The 23682-nt window shown below is 45.4% G+C and overlaps 2 protein-coding genes across 2 annotated transcripts in view; one reads left to right on the forward strand and one right to left on the reverse strand.

The window, feature by feature from the left end:
• Positions 1 to 2674: 2674 nt before the first annotated feature.
• BIRC5 (baculoviral IAP repeat containing 5) lies at positions 2675 to 4169 on the forward strand. The gene is made up of 4 exons (XM_054397384.1): positions 2675 to 2791; positions 2887 to 2996; positions 3558 to 3675; positions 4086 to 4169. Exons 1-4 carry the CDS (start codon positions 2675 to 2677, stop codon positions 4167 to 4169), a joined length of 429 nt encoding a protein of 142 aa, XP_054253359.1.
• A 1127-nt stretch (positions 4170 to 5296) lies between these two features.
• Positions 5297 to 23682, reverse strand: part of DZANK1 (double zinc ribbon and ankyrin repeat domains 1) — a 31424-nt gene continuing 13038 nt past the window's right edge. Inside the window, exons 9-20 of the mRNA XM_054397540.1 lie at positions 23236 to 23328; positions 20604 to 20726; positions 18707 to 18871; positions 16866 to 17094; positions 15371 to 15474; positions 12308 to 12382; positions 11193 to 11289; positions 9304 to 9392; positions 8127 to 8207; positions 7009 to 7136; positions 5703 to 5777; positions 5297 to 5462 (exon numbers count right to left, since the gene is read on the reverse strand). Of these exons, the coding sequence (XP_054253515.1) occupies positions 5297 to 5462; positions 5703 to 5777; positions 7009 to 7136; positions 8127 to 8207; positions 9304 to 9392; positions 11193 to 11289; positions 12308 to 12382; positions 15371 to 15474; positions 16866 to 17094; positions 18707 to 18871; positions 20604 to 20726; positions 23236 to 23328 (1425 nt within the window). The remainder of the gene's footprint in view (positions 5463 to 5702; positions 5778 to 7008; positions 7137 to 8126; positions 8208 to 9303; positions 9393 to 11192; positions 11290 to 12307; positions 12383 to 15370; positions 15475 to 16865; positions 17095 to 18706; positions 18872 to 20603; positions 20727 to 23235; positions 23329 to 23682) is intronic.

Genomic DNA, 23682 nt, shown 5'->3' on the forward strand with positions numbered 1-23682 from the left:
CTCCCACACGCTTTATCTGAGCTTTGATACTTCACAACCAGGAAGCCACCTGCTGTGGCCAGCTTCTCACAGAAACAGAATTGTTTCAGTTGGAAAAGACCTCTAAGATCATTGAGTCCAACCTTCAACATAAGACCACCACAGCCATGAAGCCATGTCCCCAAGTGTCATGGCCACACGTTTCTTGAACACCTCCAGGGATGGTGACTCCACCACCTCCCTGGGCAGCCTGTTCTCTGCAGTAGCTGAGCTAGGTAAATGCTGGCATCGTTCAGCACAGTTGTCAGCAATTTTGTAGACACAACCCTTCACAGCTGATTCTGAAAGACCAATCTCTTTTCCCCAAGTCCTGATGCCACACGCATGTGCCAAATGCTTCTTTCCAGGTTTCAGATCCAGTCTTGGGGAAGAAGCAGAAATTTGCTTGGTCTATTCGTTGCCCTCCATGGTGTCAGGATGTGCCTCTCTGCAGACCCACCTGCTTGTGACCATAGTCTCCTAGGAAGTGGTTGAGCTAAGCCATCAGTGATACCTTTTCTGCTTTGTTGACATCAGCTTGCTTCAGGATGTAGCCTGATCCTCAGGGTTGCTTCCCTCTAGCCCCTGTGGTTTTTTTTCTGGAGGAGCCTCTCTGAGCAAACATTGCCTGCTGCATCAGGTAGTGCAGGAAGCTGAGCTCCTGCCACTATGATGGATGAGCAGCCAGTTCTTGGCCACAAAACCAACTGCCACCTGTCCCTGCGGCAGGGAGCCAGCTTGCCAGCTCTTGCTTCCTCCTCCTGGCAGGCAGAGTTAGTCAGGCAGAGATGGTGAGTTCAGCCACTCCTGCTGCCTGCAGGAGGGGAAGGGCAGCTCCCTGTGGCAAGAACAGGCAGCCACTACCACAGAGCAGTGGGAGAATCCCTGTGCAGGTCCTGCCTCCACAGAGCCACTGTGCTTCTCTGCCATCCCATGACACCTTCTTATGGGTGTAAGCTAGAAACACCAATGAGGTCCAACCAAGTAAATTGTTCTCCTTTCCCTTGGGTTTGTGATGGAGGCTTTAAAAAAAATCAACATCCTTTTCCTGCTGTCTCACACCCTGTCCCAGGCTCCTCAGGAGTTAGAAGAGTGCTTCTTGCTTGTCTTTGCCAGCACTGCTGCATGAACGTGAACATAAGAAGTTCCATCCAAACATGAAAAGGAAGTTCTTTACTTCGAGGGTGGCAGAGCACTGGAACGGGCTGCCCAGATTGATGGTGGAGACTTTCAAAGCCTGGAGACTCTCAGAATGCTGCAGACTTCCTGGACATGTTCCTATGTGATCTGGTTTAGGTGATCCTGCTCTGGCAGGGGCGTTGGACTAGATGATCTTCAGAGGTCCCGTCCAACCCCTACCATTCTGTGATTCTGTGATTCATGTGCAGTGGTGTGTGGCAGCAGGGCTCAGCACCTCTTTCCAGGGTGGGAAAGGGAGACCCTGGATGCCAAGCGCATGGTTTGCACATCATCAGACCCAGGTCTGGCAGAGGTATAAGGCCCAGAGGAAGGTTTCAGGCTGGGAAGTTTCACCTCATGGGGTGTGAGAACACTGTGGCTTGGGTGGAGTGACCTGCTGCTGGGTTGGGCATGCCTGATGCTGCACCAGCCCCCCAGAGTCATAAAATCATAGAATTGTTTTGCTTGGAAAAGACCTTTAAGATCATCGAATCCAACTCTTAACTACCAAGTCTGGTGCTAAACCGTGTTCCTTAGCACCACATCTCTGCCTTTTCAACATCTCCAGGGACAAGGATTCAACCACTTCCCTGGGGAGCCTGTTCTAGTCTTTGAGAAACCTTTCAGTCAAGAAGTTTCTTCTAGTATCCAACCTAAGCCTCCCATGGTACAACTTGAGGCTGTTTCCTCTTGTCGTATCACTTGTTACTAGGCAGAAGAGACTGACCCCCACCTCACTACAGCCTCCTTCCAGGAGTTTGTAGAGCGTGAGGTCTTCCCTCAGCCTTTTCCAGACTAAACAACCCCAGTTCTCTCAGATGCTCCTCACAAGACTTGCTTTCTAGACCCTTTACCAGCTTTGCTGCCCTTCTCTGTGTGGACACACTCCAGCACCTCAGTCACAATTTTTCCTTATATTTGCGTGGAACCTCCTGTGTTCCACTTTGTGTCTGTTGCCCCTTGTCCTGTCCCTGGACACCACTGAGAAGAGTCTGGCTCCATCCCTCTGACACTCATTCAAGGATGAAGCCTTGAGCAACCTGGTCTAGTAGGAAGTGTCCCTGCCCATGGCAGAGGAGTGGGAACTAGGTGATCTTAAAGTCCCTTATAACCCAAACCATTCTATGTTTCTATGATCAGCACTGGTACAATCCCCCCTCAGCATCCTCTTCTGCAGGCTGAACAGCCCCAGCTCGCTCAGCCTCTCCGCAGAGATACTTCAGTCCCCTCAGCATCTAAGTGGCAATGTAGTAAGCGCCCCAACACCGGACGCAGTATTCGAGGCGCGGCCTCATCACGGCTGGGGCGGTGAGTGCCACGATACCGCCCGCCGGCTCCTGCCCGCAGCACCAAGCGCCCCGGAGCTGAGGGAGCGGCAGAGGAACTACAGCTCCCGGCGGCCCCCGCGGCCGCGCCGCTCCCGTCCTGCCCTGCCCAGCCCTGCCCCGCGCCCAACCGTCGCCATTTGAACCGAGCCATGGCTGCCGCTCCGGACGTTGTGCCCGAGGAATGGCGGCTCTACTTCGTCTCCACACGCATTGCCACCTTCTGCAACTGGCCGTTCACGGAGGGCTGCGTCTGCACGCCCGAACGGGTGAGTCCGGCGGGGCAGCGGAGCCTGGGGGGACCAGGGCCGGGAGCGGTGCGGTGGGCGCTGACGGCGCCTTCCCGCGCTCCCTCTGCTCGCAGATGGCGGCGGCGGGGTTCGTGCACTGCCCCAGCGAGAACAGCCCCGACGTGGCACAGTGCTTCTTCTGCTTCAAGGAGCTGGAGGGATGGGAGCCCGACGATGACCCCCTGTGAGTACCGAGGGGGTTCCCCGGCCCCCTCCCTCTATACAGACCTGTCCAGGTTGAACCGGTCCAGGAGGTAGTGGCAGAGGTGGAATTGAAGGAATTTAGTCTGAAGGAGGCTGAAGAGAGACTTTCTCGCACTCTACGACTACCTGAAAGGAGGCTGAAGCAAGCTGGGAGTCGGTCTCCTCTCGAGTAACAAGTGATGGAACAAGAGGAAATGGTCGCAAGCTGCACCAAGGGAGGTTTAGACTGGACATTAGGAAATTTTTTTCACTGAAAGGGTTACCAGGCATTGGAAGAGACTGTCCAGGGAGGTGGTGGAGTCACTGCAGCGTCAAAAAATGTGTAGATGTGATGCTTGGCTATATGGCTTAGTGGAGGACTTGGTAGAGTAGGGTTAATGCTTGGACTCTTGAAGGTCTTTTTCATCCTAAGTGTTTCTTTGATTCTAATGCCAATAACCCATGCTCTGCAGAGAAGAGCAGCTGCTTGTATTGTGTTGTGAGCTACCTTTCATTCCTTTTCTTTTTTAATTATTATTTTTCCTTTTTGTTTGTTTGTTAGGGAGGAGCATAAAAAACACTCTGCAGGCTGTGCTTTTCTTAGCCTTCAGAAAGATGCTAGTAGCCTGACACTGCAGGAGTTCCTGAAGCTGGACAAAGAACGAATGAGAAACTTAATTGTACGTACATGTGGGCACCATCATGTTTTTCTACACCCCTGTGATGCTGGAAGATCATGAAATTCCTCTAGGGCAAGAGGAAATGGACTCAAGTTGTACCAGGGGAGGTTTAGGTTGGAGAGTAAGAAAAATTTATTTATTGAAGGAGTGGTCAGGTACTGGAACAGGCTGCCCAGGGAGATGGTGGAGTCACCATCCCTGGAGGTGTTTCACAGAGGCAGAGATGTGGTTTTGAGGGACATGGTTTAGCAGCAGGCTTGGTAGAGGTGGAGAATGGTTGGACCTGATGATCTTAAAGTTCATTTCTAACCAAAAGGATTCTGTGATTCTTGGTAGGCAGTTTTGCCCTGGAAGATGTAGGTGGCTCCCTTCAGTGGCAGGCAGTCATGTTTTACTTCTGTTCTTTGCAGAAAAAAAGCATTTTGCAGAAGGTGACCAGCGTTGAGGATGCAGCTGCAAACGTGCGCCGTCAAATAAAGAACCTGGTCTCCTAGGACACTAACTTCTGCCTTGCTGGTGGCACCTGCCTTGTACAGGATCTCTGGCACTGCCTCTTCCATGAATGGTCGTGTTTTACCAAGGCTGCATTCCAAGTGTCTCTGTGAGAAGCAGACTGATTTCTCCTTCATTCCCCTGAATCTGTCCAGGTAGTACCTGGTGTTCAATGCACTGCCTAGAGAGTCATTTTTATCCTGGTGGGATTCTCCTGCTCTTCCTGTTGGTTTCACTAAGGATTGCTACTTGTGGTTTTGTGTGCTCTTTATTTTTATACTCAGCTGTGTCTGGTTTTGGAGATGCAGTGGCTCTGGTGCAAAAACTTTTGTCTCTTGCAAAAGCTAACAGACGCTTCCATTTTTGTACTGAATATACCAATGCATGTAGAAATCTAAAGGGTAAGGAGTTTTTAAAAACCCTTCAAGGGGGTTGGGGATGATGTCTTAGTTATATCCAATCTTGGTATGCCTGGTATCCTTGTAAACTTTTTTTTGTGGTTGGCTGCTGTCTGATGCTGATGCGTTTGTAAATAAAAGTCGAAGGCGAACCAGCAAAGTAATTTTACTGTTTTCTGGAGGAAAAGTATTCAACCTGTGGTCCCTGGAGACATTCAGGATCAGACTTGATGTGGCCCTGCACAGCCTGATCTAGTCAGAGGTGTTCCTGCTGGCTGCAGGGGGGGTTGGACAAGGTGACCTTTGAGGGTCTCTTCTTACCCAATGCAGTCTGAATCTGAGCTGCACTGGATGCAGTTTTAACTGCAAAATGCAAATGAAGCGAGTCGAAATACAGCTTGCAGTGCTGAGCGTGAGTTCAAGTGTCAAACTGCCTGAAGCAGTGTCCTTCAGGTCTCCTTCAAAGGTCCTTGTGCCTTGAAAGGGTTGGGTGCTCCTCTCCCTGCATGAGTTTGTAAGGGAAAGGAAATCTTGCAGGACAGAGTGCAGTGGGTGAAGAATTGTGCTGTGAACTGCTGGGAGGGAACAGGGGGTGGAAGCTGGTACAGAATATTTGGCTGTGATGGGGCCTGAGCTGCTCTTACAGGGCTGTGAGGTCTGCAGACAACTGGCTGCATGCCTTTTGGTGCTCCCAATCTGGGAGAACCATCATGGTGAAGAGGCAGCTGCAATCACACGCTGACAGGATCAACGTCCCTGGGTTTTCTGAGTCTCTCCAGCGTTCCCTGTCCAAGCTGACTTGGGAACAGGGAAAGAACTTGGTCGTTTCCAGCTGTGACAGCCAAATCATAGGCCGACTGCCCTTCTGCATTCTGCTTTTCCAGGCTTGCATGGCAGCTGGAAATAAAGAACAGATTGGGAATAGATTTTCAAGGAGCTGAACACGGTTACTGGAATGAACCAAGCGGCTTGTAGGTAAGTGTTGATGCAGAGCAGCTGCAGCATTTTTGATTGCCTCTTCCTGCAGGGGCACAGCTATGAGGCAAGAGCTGTGAGCCCTTCAGTATTGCAAACTAGAGCTGCAAGCAGACTGTGGGTGGCCTGCACCTGAGCTGGTGGCCCAGCTACAGTACTTACCGTAGCAGGGCTCGGATGCACTCCTCTCCCTCCGATCCAAGCAGAACTGCCTCATGGAGAGCAGTGTTATTGTGCCTGCAAAGGAGGAATGAGCAATATGAGCCTAAGGAAAACTGGCCTGGTAAGTGGAGAAGTCTACCAGATTAGGGGTGGTGGTGTTAGGTTGATAGTTGGACTTGATGCCCTTAAGAGGCCTTTTCCAACCTTAATGATTATATGATTCAATGAATGGAAGGCTGTAGAACGCACTTGGCATCATGCTGATGTTTTTGGAATAGGCTTTAGTGTTGTCTGTGATACTAAGTTGACGCAGACAGGAAAAGGACTTGAGTAGAAGAGCAACTTTCCTAACAGAAATTGAGTGCATGCTGAGTAAGCTTGCAGATGACATGAAGCTGGGAGAGAGTGTTGATCTGCAGGAGGGTAGGAAGGCTCTGCAGAGAGACCTGGACAGGCTGGATCAAAGGGCCAAGGCCAATTATATGAGACTCAACAAGGCCAACTGCCAGGTCCTGCACGTGGGTCACAACCCATGAATGCTCAGGGCTTGAGGAAGAATGGTAGGAAACTGCCCAGCAGAGAAAGACCTGGGGGTGTTGATTGACAGCTGAAGATGAGCCAGTGTGTGCCCAGGTGGTCAAGAAGGCCACCAGCATCCTGGCATGGATCAGCAATAGTGTGACCAGCAGGACTAGGTAAGTGATTGTTGCCCTGTACTCAGCACTGGTGAGGCCACACTTTGAGAACTGGCTTCAGTTTTGGGGCCCTCACTCCAATAAAGACACCGAGGTGTTGGAGCAGGTCCAGAGATGGGCAAAGAAGCTGGTGTGAAGGGTCTGGAGAACAGGTCTGGTGAGGAGCAGCTGAGGGAACTGGGGTTGTTTATTCTCGAGAAAAGAAGGCTGAGAGGAGACCTCCCTCTCTACAACTCCCTGAAAGGACATTGGAGCCAGGTGAGTGTTGGTTTCTTCTCCCTAATAACAAGTGATGGATGAGAGGAAATTGCTTTGAGTTACACCAGGGTGGTTTAGGTTGGATGTTATAAGAAACTTCTTGACTGAAAAGGTTCTCAAAGACTGGAACAGGCTCCCCCGGGAGGTGATTGAATCCTCTTCCCTGGAGGTGTTTCAAAGAGGCAGAGATGTGGTGGTGAGGGACATGGTTTAGCCCCAGCCTCCGTAGAGTTAGAGAATGGTTGGACTCAGTGGTCTTGAAGGTCTTTTCCAACCAAACAATTCTGTGACTCTCTGAAAGTCCATTTTTGTGGTAAAGCTTCCACAGGCCTGAGGCAGACAATCTTACTTACAGCCCTGACTGCTGGTCAATGTCAGCACCTTTCTGCACAAGAAGGGGAATGACTTCTGCATGCCTGTTAAGGACAGCAATGGTGAGAGCAGGCCGGTCCTCCTCGCTGCTGCAGTTTGGGTCAGCCCCCTAGAAGGCAAAGGAGAGGAAAGGTGAGCTGTGAAAAGCCCCACAGATTCTTCACCTTCCACCTTGCTTTGCTATTATTACTATCTGTGTCTGGAGCACAAGCCCTTTGAGGAGAGGCTGAGGGAGCTGGGATTGTTTAGCCTGGAGAAGAGGAGGCTCAGGGGAGACCTTATTGCTGTCTACAACTACCTGAAGGGAGGTTGTAGCCAGGTGGGAGTTGGTCTCTTCTCCCAGGCAACCAGTGACCAGAACAAGAGGACACAGTCTCAAGCTGTGCCAGGGGAAGTTTAGGCTTGATCTAAGAAAGAAGTTATTCACAGAAAGAGAGACTGGCCATTGGAATGGGCTGCCCAGGGAGGTGGTGGGGTTGACATCCCTGGAGGTGTTTAAGAAGAGACTGGATGAGGCAATTAGTGCCATGGGCTAGTTGATTAGTTAGGGTTGGGTGACTGGTTGGATTTGATGGAGGTCTCTTCCAACCTGGTTGCTTCTGTGATTAAAGCAACTTGAGTTGGCAATGGACTTTATCCTCAAGAGAGAGAAATGTTCTGACTGCATGGTGGTGTTTCTTCCTGTTTTTTCTAAAGATGCTGTCTCCTAGCTCAAAGCCAGAGTAAATATATCGTAAGAAAAGCAGTCAAATTAGATCCCACAGATCTTATTACACAGTAAAAAAAACCCCAAAAAAGTAGAAGTCATCCTTGTGTTTGCTATACAGAGAACTTGACTCTAAACTATAACATCAAGATATTTTTCTGTACAGCCTTGCAAAACCCAGAGGAGAATGCCCTATGCCCTACTAGACAAATAGGAATTTGAAGAGAACATACATGAATGTAAAATAGATCTGTTTCTCCTCCAAAATGTTCTTTCATTCTGCAGATGGTTGCATTGCAAGGATGTTGTCTCCTAAGATGTGTACCAGGCTAATATTCATGCATTCGGTGGTCAAACAGTTGGAAAGAGAAACTTAAGCAAGCAATAACTTACTTCACTGAGCAACTGTTCTACCAAGGTGATTCTTCCTTTCCCATTTGGACCCAGTTCATCCAGGAGTTGTCTAGACTCTGGCTGTGGAAACACGGAAAACAGTGTATTGGCAGAGTGAAAACACCAGGAGGAGAGGCATCTTGAGTTAAGGTGGAAGATGGACAGTGTGGCATGAATGTGGTGTAGCTGAGCCCTTCAATATTCCTAGTCCCTGAGCCCTTTCCAAACTGGAGCAAAGTGCTGCATAACCCAGGTTAGTATCTCACCAGGTCTTTGCTATAGGATTAAAGTTTGAAGCTTGTAGAACTTGAGGAAGTATTTTATTTAAAAAAATAAAACAAACCCAGCAAATATTTCACTTCATGAAAGTTAGTTTCCTAAATCTTCAACCAGCAAAGAAACAACAAAACCTAAACCCCTTTCCTTTTATTCCTTCCCAGCCTTCTACCTCCTTTTTTCTCCCTTTTTGAAAGCCCAGTCCCTTGACCAAGCATTATTCTCTCTGGACTGGTATCACAAAGCTCTGTATCTTCTTCCACCTGTTGTTGAGCTGCCTGACTGATCCAAGCTTAGATTAATGTACATTACCCTTCTGAACTTTTCCATGCCATTGCTGATAATCTATTTAGTAGGAAGTGATTCCAGGATGTTTACTGGAAGTAAAGCCTCAGCTGTGCTGACACCTCAGCTCCATGAGAAAACTGAGTCAACAGAGATGATTTTTAAGGTCCTTTCTAATCCAAACCATTCTATGACTTGAAAGCTTGTTGCACAGGAACAAGCACTTCAACAACTTGGACAGTGGAATTTCCCTCTAAACATGAGGAGGAACTTCTTTACTTTGAGGGTGGCACAGCACTGGAACAGGCTGCCCAGGGAGGTGGTGGAATCTCCATCTCTGGAGGCTTTCAAAGCCTGCCTGGAATTGCTCCTATGTGACCTGCCCTAAGTGATCCTGCTTTGGCAGGAGGGGTTGGACTTGCCCTTTAGAGGTCCTTTCCAACCCCTACCATTCTGTGACTGTGGTTTCCTGTTGAGTAATAAATGGCAGTTACCAGTGTTCAGCTTTTATATTAAGCTGGACTTTTGTTTCCTTCCCTCACCCTCAGTGAGTGTTAAAATCTTTCTATTTTGGCTCTTATTGGTAGTTTTGCCTTTACTGACAGAAGATACGTACAGGGAGCTTCTCTTCTTTTCCTACAAGTGTTCTCAGCTTTGCTCTCCTTATTTCACCTCTTGGATGGAAAAGATAATGATCCTCTTTGCCTACCAGAAAGGGAAACAAAGGTTAATTCAAAGCAAAGTGAGTATCCTAACAAGAACTTCTGGGAGAGACCTGGAAAGAATTTATCCACCAAAACCAGCGTGCTTTGTGTTGAAATCAAAGCAATATTTATTACTCTGCTACAAGAGAAAGTGATGAAATACTGGTTGCAGATCAGACTGGTTGTAACAAAAGGTTTACACTCAGGCAAGCTTCAAAACTTGCTGCTTTGAAATGAAGATTTAATGAAATGTGGAGTTTAGGGGGAGGGTTGCATGTCTTTAACTAGCTGCAGCTACTCAGCAGGCTTGACTCAGAGTCATGACTTGTTGATCAAAAACCTTACAGTTTTTCCAATGTTGTTTGGCTCCCAAATACTTAAGAACAAGACTGAAAGACTTTTAATAGATATTCATCTCCAGTATTTGTAAGAGACATAATCTACAGAATCCTTTTGGTTGGAGAAGACCTTTAAGATCATCAAGTCTGGAGAGGAGAAGGCTCTGAGGAGACCTTATTGTGGCCTTCCAGTATCTAAAGGGGGCCTACAAATGAGCTGGTGAGGGACTTTTTAGGGTGACCAGCAGGACCAGGGAAGGGATTGACCCCTGTACTCAGCACTGGTGAGGCCACACCTTGAGGACTGGGTTTGGTTTGGGGCCCTCACTACAAATAAGACATTGAGGTGCTGGAGGGAAGAAGGGCAGCAAATCTGGTTGAAGGGTCTAGAGAGAGGTCTGGTGAGGAGTGGCTGAGGAAACTGGGGCTGTTTAGTCTGGAGAGGAGGAGGCTGAGGGGAGACCTTCTCACACTCTAAAACTCCCTGAAAGGAGATCAGAGCCAGGTAGTTGTTGGTCTCTCAAATACTGGAACAGGCTCCCCAGGGAGGTGGTTTCAAAGAGGCAGAGATGTGGTGCTGAGGGGACATGGTTTAGCACCAGCCTTGGTAGAGTTGGAGAACACTTTAGGTCGATCCTAAATGTCTTTTCCAACCAAAATGCTTCTGTGATTCTGCAAAAACGCTGCTCTGAGCTGTGGCAGCAATTTACCAGCCTCCTCAGCTGTCCTTTAGGGATGAAGCACTCCCATGAGTTGTTGACAGTCTGTACATTCCTTAAACCTCATCTTGGGCACATTTGAAACTTAAAGATCAATGTAAGGAGGCACAGAATGTACCGATCTATTAGTTTGCCTGTCTCTGTGGTTAACCTTCCAAGCATTACTACTGTGTTCCTGGCTACTGCATTTCACAGAATCAGAGCATTGTTTCAGTTGGAAAAGACCTCTGAGATCACTGAGTCCAACCATCAACCTAACCCCACCATGGCCATTAAACCATGTCCCAAAGGGCAATGGCCACACATTTGTTGAACACCTCCAGGGATGGTGACTCCACCACCTCCCTGGGCAGCCTGTTCAGTGCCTGACCACTCTTGCAGAAAAGAAATTCTTCCTAGTATCCAACCTAAACCTTCCCTGGCACAATTTCAGGCCATTTCTTCTCATCCTATCACCTAGTACTAGGGAGGAGAGACCAACCCCCCCCCTCACTCCAGCTTCCTTTCAGGGAATTGTAGAGAGCAATGAAGTCTCCCCTCAGCCTCCTCTTCTCCAGACCAAGCAACCCCAGCTCCCTCAGCTGCTCCTCACCAGACCTGTTCTCCAGACCCTTCATCAGCTTTGTCCTCCTTCTCTGAACCTGCTCCAGCACCTCAATGTCTTTCTTGTAGTGAGGGTCCCAAAAGTGAAACCAGTATTTGAGGTGGTCTATCACAAAGACTGGGGGGCAGGGGAAATCTCACCCAAACTGGTTTGACTGCCATCCTGTCCATCTCTGCCTTCTGCTGCAGTATTCAGGTCATGACTGTTGAACTTCCCTGGTTTATTAGTAGGAGTATCCTGTAGAATCATCAAATGCAGGCAGTTAATTGATTGTGTGATCCTGTAAGAATCTTAGTAGCACAGAACAGTGCTGGTGTTTATGGGGGAAAAAAATATATATAAGCTTTAGTATCAGTCTCAAATTAGCACTAGATAAATTATGCTCTGTCATTAAAACCTGTTTTGAGGCAAAGTAATCAGCTTTTTTTTTTTTTTTGTCTAAAGCTTGTGTTAAGTATTTGTTTGGATTAAAAAAAAAAAACAGGAACAATGTCACTTAAATGAAAATTCTCATTCAAGTGGAAGAGCTAATTAAGTCCTCAGTTGTGAAATGACATGAGAGACTTTTTCAGACACCACAGGGGAGGGTAGGCTTGTTAAAATTCTACACAAGAGGTACAGGCTGAATTTTGGCTCTATGGAGGTTTTTAAGGCCAGGCTGAATGGGGCTCTGGGCAACCTGATGTAGTGTGAGGTGTCCCTGCCCATGGCAGGGGGGTTGGAACTGGATGATCTTTGAGGTCCCTTCCAACCCTGAGAACTCTGCTTCTGAGAAATGGGAGATTTTTCCTCTTTGTAAAGCTGGAAATTAACACGAGTGGTTTTTTGGATTGTGGTGTTTCTGGACACAGTGTTTGGATATCATTAACAAGAGATGTGGCAAACATTATCTCCAAGTGACTGAATAATAACTGAGCTTGTTTCTTGAGAGAAAAAGAAATAGCAGACTTGAAGAAAAAGGAGGGTCTAAGACCAAGACTTAAGCAGTGCTAGAACTGTCAAACAGCTGAAAGAAGAATGTTAATATTGATAGCAGACTGATGAAATGCAAAGTAATAGTGACATAATCATGAAGCCTGCTTTGATCAGATAAAGATCCTTGTTCAGCCAGCTCCAAGAGAAAAAAATAAATGATTCCTTTTTCTGGAGTGAAGAGTTAACCACCTCTGAACAAAAGGATTTCTTGTTTGGACCTGCATCTAAAAATCTATTAGCATTATATCCTGACTGATCTAACAACAGCTTCAGAACTCACCTTCTTAACAGCAAGAGCATAATTCAGTGTAATGGTGACTTCACAGTCACCCTCACAGATGGTAGCAGAATTCATCTAGAGGCAAAGAGCAGCTGGTTAGTATCTCTTACAAAAAGTACACAGAGTTTTAGCAGTAAGCCTTGCTGAGGATGTTTATAATGGAGCCAACAGAAAAAATCATGTGTGGCCTACCTGTGATATAGCCATTAAACCATGTCCCCAAGTGCCATGTCTACACGTTTTTTTGAACACCTCCAGGGATAGGGACTCCACCACCTCCCTGGGTAGCCTGTTCCAATGCCTGACCACTCTTGCAGCAAAGAAATTTCTCCTAATATCCAGCCTAACCCTCATCCCCTACCTCCCTGGCACAATTTCAGGCCACTTCCTCTCCTTCTATCACCTGATACTAAGGAGAAGACACCAACCCCCACCTCTCACTCCAACCTCCTTTCAGGGAGTTGTAGAGAGCAATGAGGTCTCACCTCAGCTTCCTCTTCTCCACACTAAACCACCCCAGTTCCCTCAGCTGCTCCTCACCAGCCCTGTTCTCTTAGACCCTTCCCCAGCCCTGTTCTCTTAGACCCTTCCCCAGCCCTGTTCTCTTAGACCCTTCCCCAGCCCTGTTCTCTTAGACCCTTCCCCAGCCCTGTTCTCTTAGACCTTTCCCCAGCCCTGTTCTCCAGACCCTCCCCCAGCTTTTTTGCCCTTCTTTGAACATGCTCCAGCACCTGCATAGGAGGTTCTGAAGAAGTGCAATGCAGCTGACAGGGTGATATTGCAGCAGGGTGAGAATTCTGAGATAAGGGTGATTATATTTCTAATCCCCATGAGAACTGACAAAGCAGCTTTAAACCCAGAGAGATGGCAACTGCCTGGAATCTCTTCTGTTACTTTTGAGGGGCAGTGGCTGGTTTCAAGACAATTGCATGACAAAAGGGCAGGAAGCAGCAGGAAAATAGCCTTTTCTAGCTCATTTAGTATTTTTCCTCCAGTAGAGGAAAGAAATTGCAGTGGACCTAGAGTTCAACTCCACCTAGCATGCATATATATATATATAAAATATATATAGATCTATATATATTATATAATACAGAATAAATATTTATAATAATATATATTTATACTATATTATATTTCTATTATATATAATATAGAAATTATATTAAAATATATTTATATAATATATATTATATGTAAATAATATGATAAATATGTATTCTAATAGATAATATATTATATTTCTATTATATATAATATTTATAACAACATATAATATTATTAAATATAATGTTATAATAATGAATATATATAATAAATATTAAATATTTATAATAAATATACATTTTATTTATATATATATCTATAACTTCTGAACATATTGATGGAACCAGTAGCTATAGAATTCAGATGCAGAATATCTGATGGAGTGTCATACCTCTCCAAAGCATAATCTGCCAGGTGACAATTAGCTTTCTGACCCCTAGTACTCACAAACTTTTCTGTAGTTGTTTCTATGTGCTAATATTCTTTGTTTATTGGGTTTTTTTTGCCTGCTGTGTCACATCAGTCAGGATAGGCTAAGTAATTCTGGGCTTGAATTTTAACAAGGAAGACTTGGGTAAGATTCCAGCTATGCCAGTTCTAGGAGGTTCCAACCCTACTTCTGCCTGCATCCCACTTCTAACTGCTCACTCCCAACCTGCTTTTGTGCTATCACTAGCATCCCTTTTTGTCCCCTCCAGTGCTGTTTTCAGCTTGGGTTAGTCACTGGTCCAGTCCATGGGATGTTGCCCCAAGCAGATGTGCTGGTAGAACCTGGGAAGCAGTGTGAGGCTATGCAACTCCTTAACCCATCAGGGCTGCCAAAGCTGTAAAAAGCTGTACAGCAAGGACAATTGAATGCAGAAATGGCCTGCCTGGAGCAATGGTGAAATATCCATTGTTGGTGAGTTTGAAAAGCTTCAAGACAAACATCTCTCAAGAGCAGTTTAGGCACAGCTGATCTTCCTTTAGAACAGGGACCAAATAAACTCTCAGTCATAGCAGCCCTATTGTCCATGATTCTTTAGGAAGAATTTTCAGTTTTCAGCTTCTTGCTAGCATCCCTTTAATCATTTTAGGAGAGTTTGATGATACCATGAAGCCTACATCTCCAGTGAAAAAAACAATACCCTGTTCCTCTAGTACTGGTCTAGTTTACATTAGAAGTCTACTACATACCCAAAGAGAATTGCTGCTATCTGCTGCTACAATCCAGCCCAGAGTAGAGGCAAGCATGAAATTTAAACCCCATTTCCAGCAGGGCTTTCTTTAACTGCCCAGCTCCATGCATGTCAGTTTTTTTGGTTGGTTTTTTGGTGTTTTTTTCTTTTTTTGGTTGCCCACTGTGGGATGCTATAAAAGCAGCTGAGCAAGGCTTTTCTGTCTTCTAAACTTTCTCTTTTCATGCTTCCATCACTTCTCTGATAGCTGTGAGATAGGAGAATAGAAGTTGCCATAGAAAAGAAAGCAGAAAAACATCTGGAGGGGAGAACGCTCCAAGGAGTCTTTATTGTGGCCTTTAAGTATCTTAAGAGATATCTACAAGAAAGTTGGTGAGGGACTTTTTAGGATTTCAGGTAGTGATAGGACTAGGGGGAATGGAGCAAAACTAGAAGTGGGTAGATTCAGATTGGATGTTAGGAAGAAGCTTTTCACCATGAGGGTGGTGAGACACTGGAACAGGTTGCCCAGGGAGGTGGTAGAAGCCTCATCCATGAAGATTTTTAAGGCCAGGCTGGATGTGGCTGTGAGCAACCTGCTCTAGTGTGAGGTGTCCCTGCCCATGGCAGGGGGGTTGGAACTGGATGATTCTTGAAGTCCCTTCCAACCCTGACAATTCTGTGATTCTATGGTCTTCAATAAGAGACTGATTAAAAAAATAAGACAACAGCATGAGACAAATTACAGAAACAGACCAATGTGTAAGGAAAAGGGAGACATTTTGTCTTCCAGTTTGTATCTAGCAGCTGCAATAATCTTTTCATAACATGAAGATAATACTCACAAGGTCCTTCCTACCTTTCCCATTCGAGGTTCTCCAATCAGTGCTCTGAATTTGAGGTTGTTCTGAGCATAGCTTCTAAGGTGAGCACAGACATGATCCAGCTGTTTTCTCCAGTAACCTGATCAGAGAGATTTAAGCAGGAGAAAAATCCTTACAACTGTGATTAACACTTCTTTTCTACCCATGTACTGGATGATTTAAAAGACAGCATCTTTAGAAAATTCATCTTATCAAGACAACATGAAGCAGGACATGCCCTGGGATCAAGTGTACCCTGAGTAAGTTTGCAGATAGCACTAAACTGGGTGGGAGTCTTGATCTCCTGGAGGGTAGGGAAGCTCAGCAGAGGAATCTGGACAGGCTGAGGTCATCTGTATAAGATTCAGCAGAGTCAAGTGCCAGGTCCTGTGCTTGGGTCACAACAACCCCATGCAACACTCCAGCCTCGGGGAAGAGTGGCTGGAAAGCTGTCCAACAGAAAAGGAGTTGGGGGTGTTGGTTGACAGCCAGCTGAACATGAGCCAGCAGTGTGCTCAGGTGGACAAGAAGGCCACCAGCATCCTAGCTTGGATCAGGAGTAGTGTGGCCAGCAGGAGTAGGGAAGTGATTGTGCTTCTGTACTCGGTACTGGTGAGTCTACACCTCAAATACAGGGTTCAGTTTTGGGCCTCTCTCTAGGAGGGCACTGAGGTGCTGAAGTGAGTCCAGAGAAGGGTAACAAAGCTGGTGAAGGGTCTGGAGAACAGGTCTGGTGAGGAGCAGCTGAAGGAGCTGAGGTTGTTTAGTCTGGAGGAGAGGAGGCTGAAAGGAGACCTCAATGCTTTCTACAACTTCCTGAATGGAGGTTGAAGTGAGATGGGAGTCTTCTAATAGCCAATTTAACCTCCCTAGTGCAACTTGAGGCCATTTCCTCTTGTCCTGTCACTCATTACTAGGGAGAGAGGACCAACAACCATCTTACTCCAATCTCCTTTCAGGGAGTTGTAGAAAGGGAGAAGGTCTCCCCTCAGCCTCCTCTGCAGACTTAATCCCAGTTCCCTCAGCTGCTCCTCACAAGACTTGTTCTATAGACCCTTCACCAGCTTCATTTACCTTCCTTGGACCTACTCCAGCACCTCAACATCTTTCTTGTAGTGAGGGCCCCAAAACATTTGTAATGGGGCTAGTACTCAAGGTGTGTCTTCACCAGTGCTGAGTAGTGGGGGCCAAGCACTTTATAGGACACCTGCCCCATATTTTGTAGCATCTGAGGAAAGCAAACTCTCAGCACATTAGTAAGGCTGCAAATGGAGCCAGTAACTAAAATTTTGATGTGCTGATAAACTTTCTTATAGCTGTTGATGGAAAGCAATGATTGAATTCTAAAGAACAGAAATTTACAAGAGACTGGTAGGAAGACAAGACTTGTAAAGATGTAAATCAGTGTCCTACTGATGGCACCTTCCAAGGACTAAGAAAAATTACAAGATCACACATTGCAGCTTTGGTTAGAAAACAAAATCTCCCAACCTTTTCCTGGACTAATTGCTGTCAGAAGAGGCTTCCGGTCACTCATCTTTTCCAGCTTTTCCTGTTGGGAAATCAGCTCCAGCTCCTTCTTTTCCAGCAGTTTGCTAGATGGGTAAAAAAGTCCAATGGTTTGGGTTCCTTTCTCTTCTCTTTCTTTCAGTTCTGCTCTTGTTTTTGGCAAGGCAATAGGAAGAGGCTGCCAGGCAACTCGAGCTTGAAATTGTTTAGCCTGTAGGGGGGGTGTAGGGAAAGGAGAAGTGTAAGCAATTGTCACTGTTTTAAAAGTTATGCTTAATTGAAAATAAGAATTAGATGATTTTTTTTTCCCCTAGAGAATTCAGTCCAGGGGCTGGAGTAAATAAGAATTAGATTTTTTTTTTTTTCTTTTCCCAGTGAATTCAGTCAAGGGGCTGGAGTAAATAAGATTTTTTTTTTTTTTCCCCCTAGAGAATTCAGTCCAGGGGCTGGAGTAAATAAGAATTAGATGATTTTTTTTCCCTGGAGAATTCATTTCAGGGGCTGGACTTATTTTCCCAAGAGTCTGAGCAAGTAACAGAGATAAGTTTATTTCATTTCATTGGTTCTGCAAATTTCTATATAGTTTAGGAACGCAGAGTGTTCTCTTTTTTTCTTTCTGCTGCTCCCTTGCTTGTTTCTCTGTGTCTCTGTTCTCTGACCTTAGTTGCTTGGCCTGATCTTGTTTAGGCTATGGTAAGAATTGACTCGGAGTGGGATAGAGATAACTTGTTAACTGGAACAGCAGCCCTCTGGTCTGCACAGGGGGTGTCAGTCTGTCCATGGGGGTATTGTCATGTTGTTGAATTGCATATATGTGTAAATACCTTTTCCATATGTGTAAATATCTCCTCCATATGTTTATTGCCTTTTATACTTTTATAGTTAGTCTACTTTTGTAAATATAATTGCATTTTGCTTCCAAGTTCTGAGTTAGTGTGGTAAATTTGCTGGGAGTGTCTGTGTAAATTTCCAATTTGTTGGGTGCAAACCCAACCCACAACAGTAATATAATTAGATAACATTAAATGGCTTACAAGCAGAAATTAGCTAGAACAATGTACAAAATGGGAAAGGCATGGAAAATGTAGCAGCAAGAGTCATTAACAATTCTTGATTTTAATTACCAGTCTGTAAAAATGATGTAACTTACCACAAATACTCAAGTTTGGAAAAGAGGAGGCTGAGGGGAGACCTCATTGCTCTCTACAGCTACCTGAAAGGATGTTGTGGACAGGCTGGTGCTGGTCCCTTCTCACAGGTAATTAGTGATAGAACAAGAGGGAATGGCCTCAAGCTACCACTGGGTAGGTTTAGACTGGACATCAGGAAACATTTTTTCCCAGCAAGAGTGGTCAGGCATTGGAATGTGCTGCCCAGGGAGGTGGTTAAGTCACCAACCCTGTTTTGTGTTTAAAGGTTGTTTGGATGTGGTGCTTGGGGATCTGGTTTAGGGGTGACCTTTGTAGGGTAGGGTTCTGGGTTAGACTTGGTGATCCTGAGGGTGTTTTCCAACCTGAATGTTTCTGTGATTCTGTGAAATCTCTTCAGGTGCATGCTATGCTTCTATGACTGCCAGCAGAATGGCATGTATGCTTGTGAAGGACAAAGGCTGGCCTGGCTAAGTGTTATGGTCTTTCTTAAAACAGAGTTTTAAAAACATTGTTAGATAGGCATGAAAGGACAGACATATGCCACAAGTAATGGACAGAAGTCCTTAAAGAGCTAAGGCTTTGGAGAATATGGTTGTTACTCACTTTGCTATTTAGAATAAGGCTGGATTTAGTTGTGTTCAAACTTAGCTTTTGTCATACTGTGTGTCTTACCTCAGAGAACCCCAGTGAGTTCCCAGCATCCATGAGACTGCTGTTGGGAGAACCCAGCCTTGATGGAGGCTCTATGTAAACACCACAGGACCCACAGAAGCGAGCGTAGGGCTGGTTGCTTGTACCACACTTGAAACAAGCAAAATAGGATGGAGGAGGTCCAGGCTGGAAAGTTCAATGAAACATCTGTCACTACAGGAATATATGATGCATGGTGCAGGAATGAGAGAAGCAGTGGTATGAATTAATAGGGAGTAAAGCAGTACTGAACATGAGCTAGTGTGTGCCCAGGTGGCCAAGAAGGCAAGCAGCATCCTGGCCTGGATCAGGAATATTGGGGCCAGCAGGACCAGGGAAAGGGATTGTCCCCCTGTACTTGGCACTGTTGAGGCCACACCTTGAGACCTGGGTTCGGTTTTGTGGCCCTCACTACAAAGATGTTGAGGTGGAGTGGGTCTAGAAAAGGGCAACAAAGCTGGTGAAGGGTCTGGAGAACAGGGGGAACTGGGGTTGTTTAGGCCCACTGAAGAAAGGCTGAGAGACCTGGGGCTGTGTAGACTGGAAAAGAGAAGGCTGAGAGATCTTATGAACGTTTATAAATATCTGAAGGGTGGGTATCAAGAAGAAGGCACTAGTCTCTTTTCAGTGGTGTTCAAGATAGTTTATGTCCATTGCTGCTCATTCTGGAGCACAGGAAGTTCCACCTCAACATGAGGAAAAACTTTTGTGTAAAGGTGACAGAGCACTGGAACCATGCCCAGAGAGGTTATGGAGTCTCCTTCTCTAGACACTTTCAAGACCTGTCTGGATGCATTCCTGTGTGACCTGCCATAGGTGATGCTGCTTTGGCAGCAGGATTGGACTTGATCTCTAGAGGTCCCTTCCAACCTCTACCATTCCGTGACTTGATGAAGTTAACGAGGCCTTCAGCCAAAAACATTGCATACATCATCTCAGCTCTGGCAATTGTCTACAGAGGTGATCATAGTCCTGATTACAGTATCACAGTGTATCAGAGGCTGGAAGGGACCTCAAGTGATCATCAGGTCCAACCCCCCTGCCAAAGCAGGATCACTTAGGGTAGTCCACACAGGAATGCATCCGGGTGGGTTTTGAGAAGGAGACTCCACAACCTCTCTGGGCAGCCTGTTCCATGCTCCATCACCCTCACTGTAAAGAAGTTTCTCCTCATATTGTGGTGAAATCTTCTATGTTCATGATTGAACCTGCTGCTCCTGGTCTTATCACTGTGAACCACTGAAAAGAGCCTGCCCCCCTCCACTTGACACTCACTTGATTAGATATGGGAAAACTTGCATTGGGTAGCCTCTAGCTTAACCTTTGATGGACAAGTTACTTGGGCAGAGTACACAGCTGCAGCACCTCAGCTGATGCTCACTAACACATGGTAATGTGTTTACACATCCAAACCCTTAAGTCATGGACTGAGGTGGGGCCAGGATGTCATCTAAGCCTTGCATTTTTCTTTACATTATCCATGTGCTCTAAGCAAGTGTTTTGATAATAAGCTGTGTCCTAACTGACAGTTCTGCAAGGAGAAGGTTGAAATTACTGAAGGTCACAGCTGAGTAAAACCCAATTTGTCAGCATGAGGGACAAGGGCTTCAAACTAGAGAAGAGCAGAATTAGATTGGATGTTAGGTACAAGTTCTTTACCACGAGGGTAGTGGAACACTGGAACAGATTGCCCAGGGAGGTAGGTGACTGGAGCCCCATCCCTGGAGATATTCAGTGTGATGCTTGACAGGGCTCTGGGCAGCCTGATCTAGCTGAGGATGCCCCTGCTGACTGCAGAGGGGGTTGGACTAGATGACCTTTGGAGGTCCCTTCCAACCCAGACCATCCTGTGGTTCTATGAAACACCGAGGGCACGTGCCTTGGCTCCACACCAGTCACAGAAACGGGCATCAGACCGGTTCACACGATGGCATTTGGAGCATGAAACAGTCTCCTTCTGCTGGCCGTGGTAGGGTGGTGGAGTGTCTCCTCCAAACCCTGGCTGATGAAACAAAACAAGCATTAGGGAGAAAATATTTCCTATGAAGAAAAGTTCACAAGGGGAAAGAGGAAAGCAATTTGCTTTTAAAACATAAAATAATACTCAGCCTAAAAGGATTATTTCAACTTAGAATAGACTGACATGGATCTAATGATTCTGGGGTTTGTTCCTTTTGGCTTTTTTTTTCTTTTCCTTATAAAACCATCCTAAAAGATGAAATTATTTAATTTTAAAAATATTTTTTTGCAGAATTAGTGCCAAAAAAAAATCTGTTCTTACCAATGGTGTCCTCTTATGCTGAGTACTTATTAATACAGCTCACATACAAGGCCACTCAAAGTTAAAGGAAGGTTTCTCTGCTGATGAATTTTTATTTTCAAATCCAACATACAACAGCTTTGTTGTTGTTGTACTATGGCAGGTAAAATGTGTTCAGGCAAGTAGTTTTCTCTTAGTTTTGTGTTTGCTGGGTAAGTATTTTTTATACCCTTTTACCTCACAGAAGTTGTAGATTACCTACCTTTCCTACTACAATTAACTTAGGCATGTGAAAGAAAACAGATTTTGCAGCTGACATGTCTGGAGGTTGAGTTACTTAAGACAAAAAAGGTCTTGCTAGGACAAATTGTTAGGTTTTGCCTCAAGGCTTCTGCAGTTTTGCTTTTTCATCCCCAAGTCAGGAATATGGATAAGGAAGAGAAGCTGAGGAAAAGCCTTTTTATTACAGACAGCACAGCAGTAAATAAGCAAACACCAAACAGCCCTGTTTTAACCTGTGTCTGTGTTGCAATTTGGATGATGTAATGTGAGGGCTCGTTTGGAAGAGAACGTTCACAAGAATGCAAGTCAAAGTATGTTCTAAGGCTAAATTATTTAATAGCCATTCATAGTAATATCAGTGTTAGTACTAATTATTAATTATTCAGGAATTACTACTAAATAACTACTAACCAGCCACACATCACTAATCAGTAAAATTGATTATTACTATTAATTTTACTTTCTCTCTTAGGTACCACAGGTCTCATCATCTACATGTGCCTATTCATATCTACATTCACTGAGGCAGCTAAACACATATTTATGGTAGGTAAGTAGAGATTCCTATTGAAATTCTCTTTGAAATGGCACCTCAGTGGCTACATGGCACTCTGGGGACATGGTTTAACAGCCATGGTGGTTGATGGGTAGACTCCATGACCTTAGAGGTCTTTTCCAGCCAACACAATTCTATGATTGTACACAAAAGATTTTTGCCTCTAGCTACTAGCAACTTTTAAAGCTCAGGCTGTTGCTATTGTAATGAGATGGTTTTGACTTGCAGATCATCATTCTTCTTTCATTTCTGTATTTGTCAAGAGGTGGAAGTAAAATTCATCAAAGGAATCAAGTGAGCAAGCTAAACATGGAGTCAAAACAGACAGTGGTTTTAGGGAGGGGACATTTATTGTTCCTTGTCTCACCTCTGTGCAGAGTCACAGCCAAACACAAGCAATAGTAGCTGTATGCATGCAGGAAGAGCAGCAAATGGAGATAAGAAAAAGTGTGTCAAAGAATATTTACTTTTACAAAATACCTGAAATCAGTGAGAGTGATCTTCCCAGTACACATACTCAAATTTTTTATTGCAATGACAATAATCTGAATACAAAGAAGGTTCCCCTGGACTACCAGTTTTCTAAGAGCCTCTTGAGCGTTCACAATGGCATAGAATCATAGAATGGTTTAGGTTGGTAGGGACCTCTAAAGGTCATCCAGTCCAACCTCCTCTGCTGTCAGCAGAGACATCCTCCACTAGATCAGGCTGCCCAGAGCCCTGTCGAGCGTCACATTGAGTATCTCCAGGGAAGGAGCTTCAACTACCTCCCTGGGCAACCTGTTCCAATGTTCTACCACCCTCATAGTAAAGAACTTGTCCCTAACATCCAATCTAAATCTGCTGTTTTCCAGTTTGAAGCCATCGCCCCTCATCCTATCACTGCAGGCCTTTGTAAACAGTCTCTCCCCATCCTTCTTGTAGGCCCCCTTCAGAAACTGGAAGGTCACTATTAGGTCTCCCAGGAGCCTTCCTCCAGGCTGATCACCCCCAGCTTCCTCAGCCTGTACTTGTAGCAGAGGTGGTCCAACCTCCTGATCATTTTTGTGGTCCTCCTCTGGACCTGCTCCATCAGGTCCATGTCCTTCCTGTATTGGGGGCTCCAGACCTGGATGCAGTACTCCAGGTGAGGTCTCTCCAGAGCAGAGGAAAGAGGCGTTTGCAACCTTCACCTCCACAGGAGAAACTTGAAGGTATATGAGAACACTTAATGTTTAGCTGGATATTTATGATGGAGCATCTGTGGGAGTACTGGACTTGAATATGACAGAGGAAGGATTTTCTGCTTTTGTAACATAGGCACACGGGGATCTGACTGCAGTTTTCCAAAGGAAAGGTATGTGATTTGATTTGAATTTGATTTGATTTTTTTAATTTGATTCACCCTAGTGTTACTGATGCAAGAAGCCTTACCAGCTGCAGTTCAGGCAGTTTGCTTTCACAAGTCACACAGTGTTTGTGGTGAAGAGGATTTCCTGTGCCACACACCTGACAAATTACTTTACCCTTAAAGAGAGAAAGAATATATTTCACATAGTGTTTGAAAACTGTGATCAAGAAGGAGAAGAAGAGAACTTGGTGTTACAAAGTGCTGTGGTTATTCATCCTTGCAGATAGAAGAGGTCCTTCAAGTCTGTGCTGTGGGCTTCAGACTTTAGTTGGGCCATATTGCTTGGTCATCACAAATGCACATATCTTGGTGACAATTTGTTTTTAAAGTCTGGTACAGTTCCCTCAGGAAACAGAGCATCAGTACCTCCAGATCTTTTTTATGGCTTAGTGTCAGTTTGCTTAGTCACTGCACTCACAGAAAACAAATAATCCAGTATCTGCAAGGAAAATTATTTATTTGCTATTCTT

The sequence above is a fragment of the Indicator indicator genome, chromosome 2 (genome assembly GCF_027791375.1).
Source record: "Indicator indicator isolate 239-I01 chromosome 2, UM_Iind_1.1, whole genome shotgun sequence".
NCBI classification, from domain to species: Eukaryota; Metazoa; Chordata; class Aves; order Piciformes; family Indicatoridae; genus Indicator; species Indicator indicator.

Coding starts and splice junctions, on each gene's coding strand:
- BIRC5 (XM_054397384.1), top strand. CDS start 2,675: ATGGCTGCCGCTCCGGACGTTGTGCCCGAGGAATGGCGGCTCTACTTC. Junction 2,997..3,557: donor GAGCCCGACGATGACCCCCT/GTGAGTACCGAG, acceptor TTTGTTTGTTAG/GGAGGAGCATAAAAAACACT. Junction 3,676..4,085: donor AACGAATGAGAAACTTAATT/GTACGTACATGT, acceptor TGTTCTTTGCAG/AAAAAAAGCATTTTGCAGAA.